This window comes from Armigeres subalbatus, chromosome 2 (assembly GCF_024139115.2).
Source record: "Armigeres subalbatus isolate Guangzhou_Male chromosome 2, GZ_Asu_2, whole genome shotgun sequence".
Classification (NCBI taxonomy): Eukaryota; Metazoa; Arthropoda; class Insecta; order Diptera; family Culicidae; genus Armigeres; species Armigeres subalbatus.
The window spans coordinates 76,435,941-76,454,153 of NC_085140.1; the positions used below are offsets into that span (position 1 = coordinate 76,435,941).

The window sequence follows — 18,213 nt, forward strand, 5'->3', positions numbered from 1 at the left end:
GATTTAATTGGTATTTTGAATTTATTTGATCCTCTAGGATACTTCTATGGGCTACGGCTTAGCAACAATCAATCAGTAATTGTACATTTAGCAATATTCATTCGATAATTGTTAGTTCAATAGGGTTGCAATGTAATACAACGATAGAGATACAAAGGAGCAATCTTCAAATGAATACATAAGATTCTGTTTTCACGCAATGCACATTTTTTATTTTGTGTTCATGAATTAGATGAATTAGAGCCATAAAATTAGACAAATGTGTTTTAAAAGTAATAAGAATCTTCTATTTTCATTTTAGGATGGTGTTTCTCTTCAACTTCATAGTCACTTGAAAACTAACCTCTTAAACCTGTTGTAGTAAAAACAATAGTCTTGAAATGTTGTCTCATGTACTCCCATTATCATGTCAAATATTTCAATAATTGTACACGACTCGATTCGTTCTAATGGCTATATAATCGCAAATGTATGATTTTTTAGTTCATTTCCTTTGGGAGAAAAAGATTATCGCGCTGCCATCGGGGGCAACGCTGGCATATTTCCTGGGCCACCACCTCCAACGGCAGAGCCCGGACCCAATAGCACCTGCTTCTGTTGGGTTTTCTGCATCTCTTCCATCTGGGCCCGCTCTACCTCGAACACGACCGGAGCGAAAAGAATCATCGAACTGGTAAAGAATATCCACGAAGCGTTGCACGTGAACTTGTATATGGTTTTAACGCTGGTCACAGAGAAACTCGTTACGGCCCCGGTGACATTCCGCACCGTCTCTGGGAACATTTCGGTGAGACCCCAAAGACGTTCACCGAATGTCTCATCTGGTTCCTAGAAGTGCAGGAAATTAGATAATCGATTAGAGAAGCAAACAATATGTGAAGTGGGTTAACAAGGGTTAACGTACGTCTTTAAGACTATTATAACTGTTATTAATACCAAACGTACGGTTATTTGTACGAACCCCCGAGGATGATTATTTCCTAATCTGTAAGACAGTTGTGGTTGCGAAGCGATCGATTTTTGTAAGTAAAGTTATTAAGATGCTCATATTGATATGTTATTCTTTTACATGTTAACTTAAATTTCCCACGATTTAGTATTTTCTTAATAACTTTTCTTGCAAGCATCAAACTGTTCTGCAACAAATACGATTTGTTCACTTGCTAAATTTTCTATGTTGCCAACGTACTCATATTTTTAAAGCTTAATGGGAAACGTTTCAAAACGGGTTTCCACAAAAGTTACAGTTTTCATAATAATTTTTATACAGCTTAGCTTAGCTTATACTGACTGTACATATAAATGGTTGCTACTCCGTGATTGATCAGAACTGGTGCAAATTGCACTACGATCCAAGTGAATAGTGGTTGGGGTTTACCATCTATTCTGGAAGTGCACGTTTCAGCAGGTCTCAAATGTTGATCAATAACGGCGCCGGCCAAGTCCTTACAGTCAGTTGGGGAAGGGAGGGAATGTTAGTGTGTGGTTATTGTTGCTACTAGAGACCGAGAATACCTCTGCATCTCCACAATTATCACGGGAAGCAAGTTGTGTTAGTTGGGTGGGGTAATCAGTAACATAGATCAGGGATTCACCATGGAAAGTGATGTGACTATGCAACTTCTATACTACAGTATTAGCATTTTCTTGATTTGTTCAATTGTTTATCCTTCGCGAGAATAAACAATCAATCGCTCAAAATGAGCGATTGTTCATTGAATTTCGGATGAGTCGCCCGCGGCATCATTTCTTCAACGCAAGAAAAGTAAAAAAGAAACGGGATTTAAATTGAAAATAAAGTAATAATCACGGCTGTTCAACCAAATTGATAGTAATCGGAAAGTTAATCATGTTATCTCTATTTGACGTTAAATAAGAATGTTCAGCCAGACATATTTTGTTAATTTACGTTCATTTTACATGTCGTTTATTTTGCATTACTTTCGCGCGTGTGTTTGTCGCTTGCCGTGACCAGTATACCGTAATCAGGATCTCACTGGTATTAATCCTGATGGGCTTGTGCGCTTTGAGCGGCACACGGTCGCTTTTCAGTCAATATAAAGTCGTACATGGTGCAATACAAGATGCTAAATTGGAGACGAAATAGATTCATGATATGCATACATGTTGTATGGAGAAGCACCTATATCGCCTCCACTTCAACAGCCTACACGACACCATATACTTCCATGTGTTGACTGGGTTTGATAGGGCCTGCCTATAGACACATGCAGCTTTTTGCAGAGGTTCAACAGAGCCCACTGTCAAACCCCGCCACATCCTAGACAGGCCCCCTAACTCGCAGTGGCCATGGGGAGGGGTCGTCATGCCCTTGGACATAGTCCCTGCTGCCCCTGATAATAATTTTTATACAAACTTTAAACCGTGCGTTCTCCGTCAAATTACAACCAAATTTGCTAAAAATTCTCCTTCTTCTTATTGGCATTACATCCCCACACTGGGACAGAGCCGCCTTGCAGCTTAGTGTTCATTAAGCACTTCCACAGTTATTAACTGCGAGGTTTCTAAGCCAGGTTACCATTTTTGCATTCGTATTATCATGAGGCTAGCACGATGATACTTTTATGCCCAGGGAAGTCGAGACAATTTCCAATCCGAAAATTGCCTAGACCGGCACCGGGAATCGAACCCAGCCACCCTCAGCATGGTCTTGCTTTGTAGCCGCGCGTTTTACCGCACGGCTAAGGAGGGCCCCTTGCTAAAAATTACTACCATCTAAAACTAATACCATCGTTTGAGCATAATGGAGCGAAAAAGTCAAAATTTGAATCACTCTAATAAGCATGATTTACTACCTACGATTGTTACTCCGTTACTGCCAGGCCAGCTGTAATTACAAAGAGAACCAACAGACGATTTTTTGGGACTAATATCACCTTCAATGTGCAAAAACAGGTGACTCAAATTTAAGCAATATCGGCGCCTGCCGTGTCCGAATGAAGATCAAATAAGGAATGGGCAGGAATATGTTGACGTGATACTCGTCATTAATAGAGGCCGGCTAGTCATCTGCACGTCCGCGAGTAATCACTGGAATGTTGGATATATGGGGTAGGGAGGTAGCGAGGTTTGTTTTGGTAAACGTTTTGCCGCGTAGTATGCATCTCAAAGTTAATTGTCTTTTAAAAGGCGATTCAATGCTTTGAAGATATTCGAGCTGACAAACTTATCGTGTTTACAAGTTCACGAAAGTCTCGCGTACTTTTTATGCTCCTCCTTTTCCATTCATTTTCGCGAAAATGGCGTCCAGGGAGCTGCCAGGGCATTTAACGTTGGTCCACAAAGTGCTCCCTTCGCAATGATTCGCCGCGATTACAAAGGTTCCGTGGACCGTGCGCGACATAACCTCTCACAGCCAAGATGCTAAGCGAAAAAAAACGGAAGACTGCCATTCCATGCACAACATAAGACACCAGTTACAGTCACTACTCACAATGGTTTCGGCCTCCTCGCTGATTCCGATGGATTTGATCCGCAAATGCCACAACAGAACGACACACCTGTGCAGCCAAAAAAAGTCCGACTACTCCCAATTAACATTGTACACAAAGGGACCAAGCAAGTTCATGAGTTGCTTAATGTTGCTAATATCCCCCAGCAAGCATATCACATGACGGCAGTAAAAGCTGGCGTGCAACTTATGGTCCACGGCCACCAAGATGGCCAACTTCAGCACCAAAACATTATCGCAGCACTGAATACGGCAAACATCGAGTACTTCTCGTACACTGTAGCCGAAAATCAACCAATGAAGATATTGTCGGCGTAGCACCAACTTAGAATTCGGAAGTCCGGACTTCCGAACCGAACTTTCTTCCGAAGTTTTATCTGTCAAACTAATGGATGCGTTGTTTAGCGCATCTTTAGGGGAATCCAGCGCACTACTTCCGAAGTTGGGAAAGTTGCCTGTATCTGGAGAAAAATCCAACTTCGGTATAAAAAGCGGTAAAAATTTATTCCGGATACACAATAATTCTTTCTGGCCTCCCGGGACTACATCGTGCAGGAACTAGCAGAGGAACTCGCGTTGCACAATGTTGCACCGAAGCAAATAAAAATCTTCTCACTTAAAAGATCAGGTGTTAAAGAAAGCACCCTTTATCTTCTTTTCTTTGAGAAAGGTAAAGTGAAGCTACTTGAACTACAGAATATGAAAGCACTATTCAGTATCGTGGTCAAATGGCGATATTTCACTCGTAAGCCTTTCGATGTGGTACAATGTTTTCGTTGTCAACGCTTCGTACATGGTATGCAAAATTGTAATATCACTCCGCTCTGCGTCAAGTGCGGGGAAAACATTTCTCGGCGGCATGCAAAGTGCGATGTACAAACTGTAGTGGTAATCATACCGCTAATTATCAAGGATGTGTTTCCAGGAAAAACTATCTGCAAAGCCGAGCTCTTGTCAGAGATCACCAGCAGCAACAGCGAAAATTAAAAAAAAAAAAAATCGAGCAGAACAACAACAGCAAACAACGGCCATCACTGGGTGGTGATCAAATATTCACCCCAACCGTTTCAGCTCCAAAAGCAGCTTGAAAGTCGCGCTCATACCAGGGATGCCAGATACAATTTTTAAATGTCTGTGTTAATCTCAGTAAAATGTCTGTATTTGTCTGTATGGGGCTTCAGAGGTATACTGGAAAAAGAAAATGTCTCAAAAGCATACATTGTTGATATAATAATAAAAGTAATTGTAATTCTTTTAGTTTCCATTAGCGATTATCCAGCTGAAATTCAGCGGTTAAGCCCCAAACGCAATACAACGGAACGGCGACGGAAACGGCAAATTTGACAGAAAATATATGGGCTAACTGTCAAATTTTCCGTTTCCGTCGCCGTTCCGTTGTATTGCGTTTGGGGCTTTACACTCCATCTTTCAAGTCCACCCGGATTCACAAATTTCAATTCTGCGTTTTCCGCCTCAGAGCTGCCTTCGCCCTCTCAATGAGTAATGGAAAATCATCAGGTCTCGATATGTTTGGTTATTTCATCATCAAAAACTCTCCCTACTCCGCCAAAATCTGGTTCTGGGGTTTCTCAACCAAGCATGGTCTGATCGAATCTTTCCGGATGAATGGCGGAAAAGCCTCGTTGTACCCATCCACAAAAACAACATTTCCTCTCGAGATGTCACTATGTACCGGCCTATTTATCTGACAAGAGGTGTCTTCAAATCCGTGGAAAGGTTTGTAAATCAGTGGCTGTAAATTAGAAGTCGATAATATGTTCGGCTTTCGCTAACAAGCGTTCTGCCCGGAATACGGCACGGGCACATACTTCGCATATCTGGAAGATGTACTGCACAACGCCTATAACGACGGCAAGCACGCGGATCTAGAACATTACCAATGCCTTCATCAGGACTTCTAACAGTGGCAAGAATGGGGAATTTCCGACAACCTCCTTGGTTTTACCGGAAGTTGGTAGACTCTGACAACCAGCAAATGCGTTCGAGGACACGTCCTCATTCCGCTGGTTGGGTGACTAACCCATCTCCAACAAAAAGATTGTGGATGTTCTCGGAGTCTCCATTGATCGGAGACTCTCGTTCCTTTCGCACTTCCGTGAACTTAAAGTAAATTGTCGAACCAGAGATAACGTGGTTCGGACCTTGTCTCATCCTCATCAAACCAACAAGAGGTTCGAGCCGCCTCAGAATTGTTACTCGCAACACCAGCCGAGGCTGGCATTCTGTCTTTTTGCCACCGTGCGCTGGCGGCCATTTGCCGCTAGCCGGTTTGTTCGCCGCAGCCACTGCTGGAGAATACAAGATCCCTCTCCTAGCTGAAGGGGGCCGGAATCGACACACTACGGCCTGCGGCGAAAATAAATAGTTTGCAATTTCCGCAGGGGTGACAACTCCGTGGAGCCACAGATATTTCCACAACTATGAACACAGGTTTACGGATGGGTGGAGTCGGCATTGGGGTCACTGGGACCGGTTTCAGTATCTCGGACCGCCTCCCAACACGCTCTCGAACAGGACCTTCCTTCCCTTGGATCCTGGGGCACTGCGGAGTGCCAGGCAACAACAAGGCGTGTCTCCTGCATAAAGAAAATCATTTGAGAAAACCGTTTACCTCCGGAAAATTAAAGGGACCACATCGGCGTGGACATAGGTTCCCTATTTTGAAGAACAGCAGATCATCTCCCGGCTCCGAATCGGACACAGACAGCCCTTGCATGATTTCGGCAGGAGCCCTTTCTGTACTATCTGCAATGTCTGTGACGTTAGCAACACTGTGGAGCATTCTGTCAGTGAATGCTTGTAAAATAAAGTTCTTCCACTCAAGTTTCCAAGTTCACCTTCTAATTACTTATAAAATCTTATAAAAAATTTAAATAAAATCGGAGATTCTCAGGTTTTCATGATTTTTTCTGCTTCGGTTTTCCTCTACAGATAGCAAATGTCTGTAAAAGTCTGTAACATCAATCAAAAGTCTGTATAATGTCTGTAATCTGGATGATGTCTGTATGCAAGACCAAAAGTCTGTATAAATACAGACATGTCTGTATATCTGGCATCCCTGGCTCATACTCGCGCGTACTAATCAATTCTACTGAAGAGAGCAGCACAACTGGTCTTTTTACCCTTTCGGAATTTATTTGTCTCTCTAGAGCTCTATTTGCACGCCTCAAAGGATGCCGCAACAAGGAGCAACAGTTCATGGCTCTATCCTAGCTGATGATAAAATATATCTACAATGTCTAATAGCCTATTCAGATTGGGCTATTTATGACTTTGTTAAGTGAGAAGGTATCCAATTATTACGAGGTGTTCAGACTGCAGCAAGATAATATATCTTGACGTTTCCATGTTTCCTCATTTGCACGCTAATACAGGGTTGAATTCAAGGAGAGTTTTAAAATTTAATTTGCGAAATCAAGCATTTGTGTGGCGACAATTGAACATTTTTTTCTGAACAAAGTTTCTACGAAAAAAAATATAAAAAAAATATGAAAAGGAATTTTCGAAGAATATTTGAAGCTCTCATTAAGGATAATGAGCGAAGCTACATTCATTAGTTGGGTGCGCCGTTCTTCGGGGAATCAGACTATTCCTCAATTTATTTTTAAGTTTAAAAAGTATTTTGATTCTGTACTATGATCGAACGGAGATTTGATAGAAAAATTTAGATACTTTTGGGAATTCTCACAAATAAATAAAAAATGGACGATTGGACCAATTTTCAAGAAATATTATCGAACTAAAATGTATTTCCACCAGTATCTCCATGTATGAAGGGCAACTCAGCAATTTTTTTTCAAAAATGGAAACTGAACCATTGCGTTCTACTCGACAATCAATGATACAGCTTCTAACAAAATCGAATCGTGTGAATGTGATATAATTTAAACTGGATTTTGGATGAATTAATGCATTACCAATCCATGTTTTATTTAAGGTTATTCTACTTTATATATATACATCCCATTCAAATTGTACAGTTGTCCCACGTGAAAAATGTTGAAATCCAAAGTATATTAAGCCATTCAAGGAGCAGAATTAAAACAATTTATGAAATCATGTTTATTCATCAAATATATTCGTTTTACAACCATTCCTACGTTTTAAATTGTCTTCCGTATTGGCCCTTGAACTTTGAAAATTTATTCGATTTGTTCTATTAAATCTAGGTTTAAGTTAAATACTTCATGTTAACTCTAGTCATCTGTCATCTGTTTTTTAAGCAATTCATGTTGAATAAGTGGAGAATAAATAATTATCATCATTATTTTTCATCATATAAAATGCTTTCCACAAAACCATCACAATCCGAGTTATTCTTCAGCGCTCAGAAGATTTCCATCGAACATGCATTCGACCCTGCTGCGACAGAAAGAGCATGACTGTCAACTACGAAACGCAATGAAAACAGAGAGAATTTTCTCTCTGGCAAAGAGAGCGTGACGCTTGTCAGTTTTGTTTTGTTGAATTTCTCCCTGCATTCCAGTTAGAACGAAAGCTCTCTCGTAATAATTGTTCGTAATAAATTCTTCATGACTCTTTTTAGCGGGTATCATTTGACAGCGCAAAATGTATGGAATATTACGTAAATAATGACATCATAAAGCGTATTTACCCTGAAACGCCAATTATTATGTCATTAATGGCGTAATCTGAACAGGCTATAACTCAAAAACTATAAATGTGGTTAACTAGAACAGCAGATCTGTATCGAATAAGAAAATCGAATTTTTCGACTTCCTGCTTCGTTTTAAAATCCACGTAGGAATCGTCACCGAAACCGGGGGTGGCATTGTGCATCTCGATTCGAACGTAATTCTATCGAGTCGAACATGTTTGGCATTACGGCTTTCGATTCGATCTCGAAAACGACTCATCGTTCGAGTATGCTCGAAGAGGTACAAGAATAACGAGATGTTTTAGCATTATGGAGACTCGATAGCACACTGAAAAACGACTCAAGTCGAATGAAAATCACTCGTCACCTTTATAGCTTTCGAATGTTGTTCGAGAGTCATTTCTTGCTGAAAGTTTTTCATTATATTTGTTATTATTTCTCTACGGGAAGAGTATAAATCTCGGGTACTTATTCAAAAGGACGTATGTGATTTTGTAAACAAAGATTCAAACGTCGATTTGTCCAATCTGATAGCACTCCCACGCAAACCATCACCACAGACAGGTAAGGGAAGTCTTCGGCTACCTGTTTGTGGTGTTGGTTTGCGTGATAGTGCCATCAGATTGGACAAATCGACGTTTGAATCTTTGTTTACAAAATCACATACGTCCTTTTGAATAAGTACCCGAGAAATGTTTCATTATTGTATCTTGAAGGAAAGAATATCATTAGTATACCTACTTTTATAGTTTCCAGACAATATGCAATCTCTAATAATCCCGAAATCCTCGTAAAAACGACTTCAACTTAAATCGTTTTTTTATTTTTGCAGTTTTCACGTATTTCTTGACGATTTCGATAAACCGTGTGAAAAATCTATGGGGTAAATCTGCGTAAAAACGTATATATTCCAAAATCTACACAGCAAATAATTTTGAAAATTCAACGACGTGTAAAATTGCAGCTTATCTCATCAAATGAATAAACATTCGATATTCTATTAAATTTGATTGCATTTTACAAGCAAGCACCGTTTATATTTATTTCGATTTAAAAGAATACACAGTGGGCGCAGCAAGCCAAAAACGTGCGTTTTTTTTTATTTGCGTGCAAACGGTTGATTTGACATAGGTGGTGTCTTCGGAAGAAAATTTTACCAAAAATTAAGCTATCTTTTGGAAGATTAGGGTGACCTAAAAATTTGCCTGTTAGGGCGATGAAAAATTTTTTTTTTTCATTATCGTTCAAAAAAATTGAGCCGCTACAAAAGTGATAGAGCTTGAAAATACAAACAACTTCGTAGAATATACCAACTCTCAATCTTTTAACGGTAGCGAGTTATGATGAAATTTCAAAAAATCGTATCTAAAACCAGTTTTTTTTAAGAAAACTTTTTTTTCTTATTGTTTTGTTTTTCGACATGGACATGTTCTACAAAGTGAACAAGTATATCAAATCACACGTTTTCCTAAAAATGTGGATATTTCGAAGGTATATTAGAGAAGTTATTCGACTTTTTCATATTATATAATGCAATTTTGCTATGTCCATATCTTTAATTGAGGCAAATAGTGGCAGATCAAACACCAACCATATGAAAGAATAGACATCCAACTACAAAATGCACTTTGTTTTATTAGGAGGAATTCGGAGGAAATATTGATTTAATTTTTGGTAAAATTTTCTTCCGAAGACACCACCTATGTAAAATCAACCGTTTGCATGCAAATAAAAAAACGCACGTTTTTGGCTTGCTGCGCCCACTGTGGAAAAGTGAGATCAATTGAATGTTACGTTTATTTGCATGCTCCAAATATGTGCATGAAAATACATTTAAAATCACAACATATTTTTATCTGTGTACGTAAAAATAGTTGAATTAAATAAAAAAAACGCGCAAGAGATGACCCAAGTGCATCTAACTAACACATAGAAACATCAAAGTAATTTATTATCGAATCCTTTTTTAGCTTTAAATTATTTAGCTTAAAATTGGATCTGTGGCATAAACTCGAATAAATATAATAAATGCTAAAACATTTGATGAGTTTGATTGCTCTACGCATGCGGTCGCGTGTACTAAGACGACTAATGACGGTGGAAGACCGACACTTGATTACAATTAGAGCAATCAAACTAAACAAATGTTTTAGCAAAGCCATGCACAGCCAAGACATTTAACAAAAACAAAATGGTTTTCGTACAGCCGAGTTGCCGAATAATAAAACTTATAATTTGTGTCGCAACTATATCTCAATTTATAAAACATCGATACGACATGTTTGTTTTAATAATGTTTTAATCGGTTTCAACAGCTCAATAAATAATATTGCTTTTATAGTTATTGAGCACGATTTGCTTGTTCATAAATTAACTGCCGAATCATGCCATGAAGGATGCCTTTCCAACAGGCAACATGCTACACGCAGATGAAATTACTCTTATTCTCTTTGTATACTCACATTCGCAATGCGCTGAAGGTTGTCTCTCCAGCGGGCGGCATGATAAACACGGAGACAGCTATCTCTTATTATCTCTGTTTACATTTCGTTTGACAGAACATAATCGATTGAGCTAGTACACCACCATTCGAAATCTTGTACTGCGACTGAATGAAGTCGAACGAAATACATAATGCCGCAATTTTTTCGAAACGAATGCAAAAACGTACGAATCGAGTGATTCGATTCGAGATGCGCAATGTCACCCCTGGTGCTTCATTGCGCATCTCCTTTCGTCGACAGCTCTCGTATGACAGCTTGCATGGTTTGCTGGTTTCGAGTCGAGGTGCGGAATGCCACCCCTGGTTGCGCCCTGCGTCTTCTTTTGTTCACCCCACGTACAACTGTATTCGAGGGGAGGAGTTGTAATTGCTGTCCGAAAAAAAAAATCAAATACGTCACACGGGCACGGCAAATGCTGGGTAAAGCGTACCATTGGTACTTCGCGTACCTGAAGGAATAAAATAGACCCCATCTCGCGGTCCTTAGCCTCTTACCCAGCAACTCCTATACCTACCTCCCCGCGGTGCTGGCCGGGATACGAGCAACCTTAGGGAAGATCGGGTAACCAACCCCGGTGGGAACTATGGTCGTATGCTGACCGGGAAGGGGGGGTTTGCTCCTCTCCGGAGGTTCAAATCTTATTGAGCGTCTGTTCTCCATGTCAGGATCGGCTCACAACAGCGTCTGTTCTCCATGTTAGGGGCGGCTGATCATCGTCCGAGTGCCAGCGAGGGACTCTAAGTGAAACTGTGCACCATGGTCCACCGGAAATAAGGAGGAATGATCCTCCGGAAATTTAGGGGGTTTGGTGTCAGGCCCTGCAAGCCAGCCTTTAAAAAATCATAAGCAACGAACAATCAACAATAGCCGGACCGAAACCATCGGCGAAGACCACTACGACGAAAAAGGACTAGCGATTGGAAACTCGGTTCGTGGAACTGCAAATCTCTCAACTTCATCGGGAGCACACGCATACTCGCCGATGTGCTCAAGGACCGTGGATTCGGCATCGTAGCGCTGCAGGAGGTTTGTTGGAAGGGATCAATGGTGCGAACGTTTAGAGGTAATCATACCATCTACCAGAGCTGCGGCAACACACACGAGCTGGGAACAGCTTTCATAGTGATGGGCGATATGCAAAGGCGCGTGATCGGGTGGTGGCCGATCAATGAAAGAATGCGCAGGTTGAGGATCAAAGGCCGGTTCTTCAACTTCAGCATAATCAACGTCCATAGCCCACACTCCGGAAGCACTGATGATGATAAGGACGCATTCTACGCGCAGCTGGAACGTGAGTACGACAGCTGCCCAAGCCACGACGTCAAAATCATCATAGGAGATTTGAACGCTCAGGTTGGCCAAGATGAGGAGTTTAGACCGACCATTGGAAAGTTCAGTGCTCACCGGCTGACGAACGAAAACGGCCTACGACTAATTGATTTCGCCGCCTCCAAGATTATGGCCATTCGCAGCACCTACTTCCAACACAGCCTCCCGTATCGGTACACCTGGAGATCACCACTGCAGACAGAATCACAAATCGACCACGTTCTGATTGATGGACGGCACTTCTCCGACATTATCGACGTCAGGACATATCGTGGCGCTAACATCGACTCTGACCACTATCTGGTGATGGTTAAACTGCGCCCAAAACTATCCGTCATCAACAATGTTCGGTACCGATGACCGCCGCGGTACGACCTAGAGCGACTGAAGCAACCTGATGTCGGCACTGCATACGCGCAGCATCTCGAGGCAGCGTTGCCGGAAGAGGGTGAGCTCGATTGGGCCCCTCTTGAGAACTGCTGGAATACAGTCAAAGCAGCCATTAACGACGCAACGGAGAACAACGTCGGGTATATGGGTCGAAGTCGACGGAACGATTGGTTCGACGAAGAGTGCAGACAGATTCTGGAGGAGAAGGACGCAGCGCGGGCGGTCGCGCTGCAGCAAGGTACCCGGCAGAACGTGGAACGTTATAGACGGAAGCGGAGACAGCAGACCCGCCTTTTTCAGGAGAAGAAACGCCGCCTGGAAGAAGCGGAGTGCGAGGAGATGGAACAGCTGTGCCGTTCTCAAGAAACACGCAAGTTCTACCAGAAGCTTAACGCATCTCGCAAAGGCTTCATGTCGCGAGCCGAAATGTGCCGGGATAAGGATGGGAGCATCTGAATGGCACGGAGAGTACAGGCAGTGAAAGTCAAGGCAGCGGCGGAGATGACTACGTCAGTTCAGCGGACGATGGAAGTCAACCAGCCCCCGCCTTGAGGGAAGTTAAGGATGCCATTCAACAGCTAAAGACCAATAAAGCAGCTGGTAAGGATGGTATCGGTGCTGAGCTCATCAAGATGGGCCCGGGAAAGCTGGCCACTTGCCTGCACAAACTGATAGTCAGAATCTGGGTTATATGCCCCATCTACAAGAAAGGTGATAAACTGGAGTGTGAGAACTTTCGAGCGATCACCATCCTTAATGCCGCCTACAAAGTGTTATCCCAGATCATCTTCCGTCGTCTGTCACCATTAGTGAACGAGTTCGTGGGAAGTTATCAAGCCGGCTTCGTTGACGGCCGCTCGACAACGGACCAGATCTTTACTGTACGGCAAATCCTTCAAAAATGCCGTGAATACCAGGTCCCAACGCACCATCTGTTCGTTGATTTCAAGGGAGGCATACGATAGTATAGACCGCGTAGAGCTATGGAAAATTATGGACGAGAACAGCTTCCCTGGGAAGCTTACCAGAGCAACGGTGGATGGTGTGCAAAACTGTGTGAAGATTTCGGGCGAACACTCCAGTTCGTTCGAATCGCGCCGGGGACTAAGACAAGGTGATGGACTTTCGTGCCTGTTGTTCAACATTGCGCTAGAAGGTGTCATGCGGAGAGCCGGGTGTAACAGCCGGGGTACGATTTTCAACAGATCCAGTCAATTTATTTGCTTCGCGGATGACATGGACATTGTCGGCCGAAATGTTGCAAAGGTGGCAGAACTGTACACCCGCCTGAAACGCGAAGCAACAAAAGTTGGACTGGTGGTGAATGCGTCAAAGACAAAGTACATGCTTGTGGGCGGAACCGAGCGCGACAGGGCCCGCCTGGGAAGCAGTGTTACGATAGACGGGGATACCTTCGAGGTGTTCTAGGAATTCGTCTACCTCGGATCCTTGCTAACGGCTGACAACAACGTTAGTCGTGAAATACGAAGGCGCATCATCTGTGGATGTCGGGCCTACTACGGGCTCCAGAAGAAACTGCGGTCGAAAAAGATTCGCTACCGCACCAAATGTGTCATGTACAAGACGCTTATAAGACCGGTTGTCCTCTACGGACATGAAACATGGACAATACTCGAGGAGGACTTGCAAGCACTCGGAGTATTCGAGAGACGGGTGCTTAGGACCATCTTTGGCGGTGTGCAAGAAGACGGTGTGTGGCGGCGAAGAATGAACCATGTACGATGGGCAGGACATGTTGCAAGAATGCCGGACAGCAACCCTGCAAAGATGGTGTTTGCTTCCGATCCGGCAGGTACGAGACGGCGTGGAGCGCAGCGAGCGAGATGGGCAGACCAGGTGCAAAACGACTTGGCGAGCGTGGGGCGTATCCGAGGATGGAGAGATGCGGCCTCGAACCGTGCATTGTGGCGTCAAATTGTTGATTCAGTGTTATTTGTTAAGATGTTAACTAAATAAATGAAAATGAACGTCACACTAAATGCCACAACTACATCAATGGAAACTGTTGGCATTTCGATCCCAACAAGTCGCGGATACTACGTTCACTTCATTGCGGCTTACTTTCCGGGAATCAAATCATCATCATTATGTTGGAACAAATACAGGGACGATCTCAAAAGTTTAATGCGTTATAACGAACCGGCGTTTGTTATCAGTGATCTAAACGCAAGGCATCGCCAGTGGAACTGTATGAGAGCAAACAAGGCGATTCAAATATGACGTCCACTACTTTTTGGGATTTCTAGACCCTCTCCCCCCCCTCTGTCACGCTTTTTTGTATACCTAGTACATGTACTGTCGCAAAATCTTAGACCCGCTCCCCCCCTAATACCTGTGACATAATTTTTGAACGACCCCAAAGCAGGAACAATACTCCAAAATATTGTTTCGCAGTATCATTTCCACGTACACCACCCAGACTCTTTCACCTTCCACCCCGTAGGTCGTGGAAGACCGTCGACACTAGACTTAGTTTTGCCAACAATGTAATTGACATGACGAAACCAATAACTCACAACGAACTATCGTCCGACCATCTATCTGTCACTTTCACTGTGCACCTTGACGCCGAACCTACGATGCAAATGCGCTCTTTTCGTTGCAATAGTCGAGCTAATTGGAGAATGTTTCAACAGAAAGTTGATACGAGGCTAAACCTGTTGGACCCTACTTTCGTTGTTCTAGAAAAAAAAAATTCGATTTTGAATTTTTTTTTCCAAGGGGGGGCCTTTGTCAAAAAACAATGTTTTTTGAATTACTCTGGAACGCAATGGCCGATCAATCCAATTCTCAATAGGAAGCAACTAGACCGCAATCCGCGTCGATTGCAACTTGTTACGAGCGAAATGGATAATGCTAAGTACCAAAAAGTGTCTCACATTTTTGTACACACACATACAGACATCACCTCAATTCGTCGAACTGAGTCGATTGGTATATAACAGAAATGATCCTATAGCCTTTACGTATACTTTGTATACGAGGAAGGCAAAATAATCAATGAGCTTGAAAAATTTCTGGAGAGTTTCTGATTCGATTGATAATCTTTTTCTTCAATGGCTCTACATTCCAACTGGAACTGGAACTGGCCTGCTTTTCAACTTAGTATTCTATTAGCATTTCCTCAGTTATTAATTGAAATCTTTTCTATTTCCGCCAATGCATGAGTATGTATCTTGTGTGGCAAGTACAATGGATACACTATGCCTAAGGTGTCAAGAAAGTTTCCAACCGGATTGGCAATCCCACGCCTTTGCTTGCAACGCTACTGGAGACCCTTTCGATTTATAATAAAATCTCGAAAATCCATCGAAAAATAAAGGATCTATAAGCGATTGAACTCTCGCCTAATTTCGTGACGGTCTTGAAATTGATTTTTTTTTATTTGTCAACTTATATCCGAGTCTTCCCCTTAGACATATAGTTCACGTCAAAAGCGTGAAAAGGAGGAGTGGTGGTCTAGAAATCTCAAAAAGTAGTAGTCATATTTGAATCACCTCATACACAGAATTCTGTTTTTACTTGATTTTTTTTTCGGTCGTATTTTTGATCGTTTGGCCTAAAATCCTTAATAATTCATAGAAAAGTCAGGTGATGAACATTTCCAATTAGCGTAAAACTAAGAAAATGTAGATCGTGTAAAAACAGAATCCTGTGTAATTTTTTTACAATTACAATAAGCCATGAAAATAAGCGTATCGATACAAGTTTGAACAAAACAGAATCGGAGATGCAGCAATGCACCTTCTCCCCCTTTTGCAGATGTATGCATAATCATTAGCGAATGGCTTTTTGTCAATATTGTTTTGGGTAAAGTCCGAATTTGACCGTTGACGGGGATTCTAACGATCAATTACTTACGTCATCGTAATCGTCATCCTTTCCTTTGATAGCAGCTGGAGCCGATGCTTTCGTAGTTGTACTTGCTGTTGATTGCGGCTTTGGTGACGGAGCTGCTGCTTGAGGAGGCGGTGCTTGTACGGGTGCTGGTGCAACAACCGGATCCGGTACATCATCTTGCAGCAAATCTTCTAGCTGGAATGATGCAAACAAAAAAAAAACCATGATTTATTTCATTGCATAATCATCTAACACGCACCGGTTGTCAAACGTAAAAAAGATGGCACTACATTGTAATCGATCGATCATGTTTTTTTTCTTTTCTGCATAAAATTCTTACCGTTGCCGTTTTGCGTTCCGGGGTGTCATCCTTGCTATTACCGGCTGATTCCATTCCGCTATCCTTATCAGTAGAAATTTCGTCTTCATCTACTTTTTCCACCAGCACGACCTCTGGATCGGAATCCATTCACACCCAGCTTACTTGATCGGGGAGCTTTGAACTTTTTTTTACACAATCTAGCCACAATTGGCCAGAGGAAAACAACGCACTTAATTATGTTTTTTCGATGTCGGTAGAAAAATCTACATCGGATATGAAAAATGCTCTGTCCAATCTTCGCGCACTACGGCATAGTAAATCCGTCAACCAAAAAACACATGCGAGTTCTTTCTTTTCTTGGCGAAGTGCGAGAATGAAAAAGAAAAAAATAATCGATAACGAGTTCAGGAACCAAAAATCCATATACAAAATTGCAAACATTGCCCTCATAAGAATTCACTCCGTATGTTTAAACGTCGGTAGCATATGTAAACATTGTTCTCATGTGATGTCACGTTGAACGTTTGACCCGCGGTGACAGTTTTGCACGCGCATTCGATTGACGTTTGACACAGAGTCTATTATATAGAGTTGCGCAAAGAGGATCTTCTTACACTTATTCTGAAAGATCTTCTTGTTATTGTAGTGCTGTCCAATGAGCAGCTCGAAGTAGCTCGAAGTTGTTCCCGTCCTGCTCGTTCTTTTTTGTCAACAAACGGGCATGAGCGTGACAGGAACAACTTCGAGCTACTTCGAGCTGCTCATTGGACAGCATTTGTGTTTGCAACTTTCATTTTTGTTCAACCCTTAAAGTGACTTCACGGGAGTGTTCACTGCTAAAGCTTTTTAATTCGATAACCAAGTCACCCACACACTCAACTAAACTATCTTAGAAACATCATAAGCCTCATCTTATGAAGCGTGAAAAAATAATCGAATTTCACTTTCATCGAGCCTCTTATGATAATTATTGGACTGTTATGATATACATTTTTGTATCTTATGAAGTTCATAGCAATTATTTATAGAAAAAATAAAACATAAGAATTGTCTTATGATTTTCATCACTACTCTTCATGTGAAAAACTCATAAGACCAATCTTATGAAATGAGAAGTCAACATGGCGTAATACGTACGCTGAACGCAGATCTCATCGTCGATTTATTTTACACGATACACCATCGAAGTGCGAAGTGTTGATGTTGCACGTCGATAAAATAGTTTAGTTTAGATAATTTAGTTTAGTTTAGAAGATAGTTTAGTTAAGTGTACGATATACACCAGCGTGATGAAATCACATACTTCGGCAGGCGCGCTGTACTTGAACAACTTTGAGTTTCGTCTGTATGTGTGCATTTTGTCGTTTGTGTATTGGTGGATCAGAAATGTAAGTAAATATTTCCGCTTGTTAATGTTTTCTATCATGTTGCTTTCTTTTAAAATCATGATTCATAGTTTACAGAACGACAGCTCATCGATAACTACAATGTTCAACATTTACCACCAACAGATGAAAATATCAACTCATAATATTTACTGGTGTTATGCTACCATCTCGACGGAATATAAATTAAGCGAATCCCGGATTATGAATCCCGGATCCCGGATATGAAATATTAAACAGAGAAAAATTTAAATATATTTAATATGTAGCGAAAAATAAAATAATATGTTGTATAAAATTTTATGATTATT

The 18,213-nt window shown here is 41.7% G+C and overlaps 1 protein-coding gene across 1 annotated transcript; it reads right to left on the minus strand.

Annotated features, from left to right (window-relative positions):
• Positions 1 to 2: 2 nt before the first annotated feature.
• On the minus strand, positions 3 to 16,904 carry LOC134209233 (mitochondrial import receptor subunit TOM22 homolog). The gene is made up of 3 exons (XM_062685223.1): positions 16,536 to 16,904; positions 16,217 to 16,390; positions 3 to 828 (listed from the first exon to the last, which is right to left on the minus strand). Exons 1-3 carry the CDS (start codon positions 16,662 to 16,664, stop codon positions 508 to 510), a joined length of 624 nt encoding a protein of 207 aa, XP_062541207.1. The 5' UTR covers positions 16,665 to 16,904; the 3' UTR covers positions 3 to 507.
• Positions 16,905 to 18,213: the final 1,309 nt, after the last annotated feature.

Excerpts from the sequence above, each read along its gene's own strand:
- LOC134209233 (XM_062685223.1), bottom strand. The coding sequence starts at position 16,664 with ATGGATTCCGATCCAGAGGTCGTGCTGGTGGAAAAAGTAGATGAAGAC. Across the intron at positions 16,391-16,535 it reads CGGAACGCAAAACGGCAACG|CTAGAAGATTTGCTGCAAGA; the intron begins GTAAGAATTTTA and ends GCATCATTCCAG. Across the intron at positions 829-16,216 it reads AGGATGACGATTACGATGAC|GAACCAGATGAGACATTCGG; the intron begins GTAAGTAATTGA and ends CTGCACTTCTAG.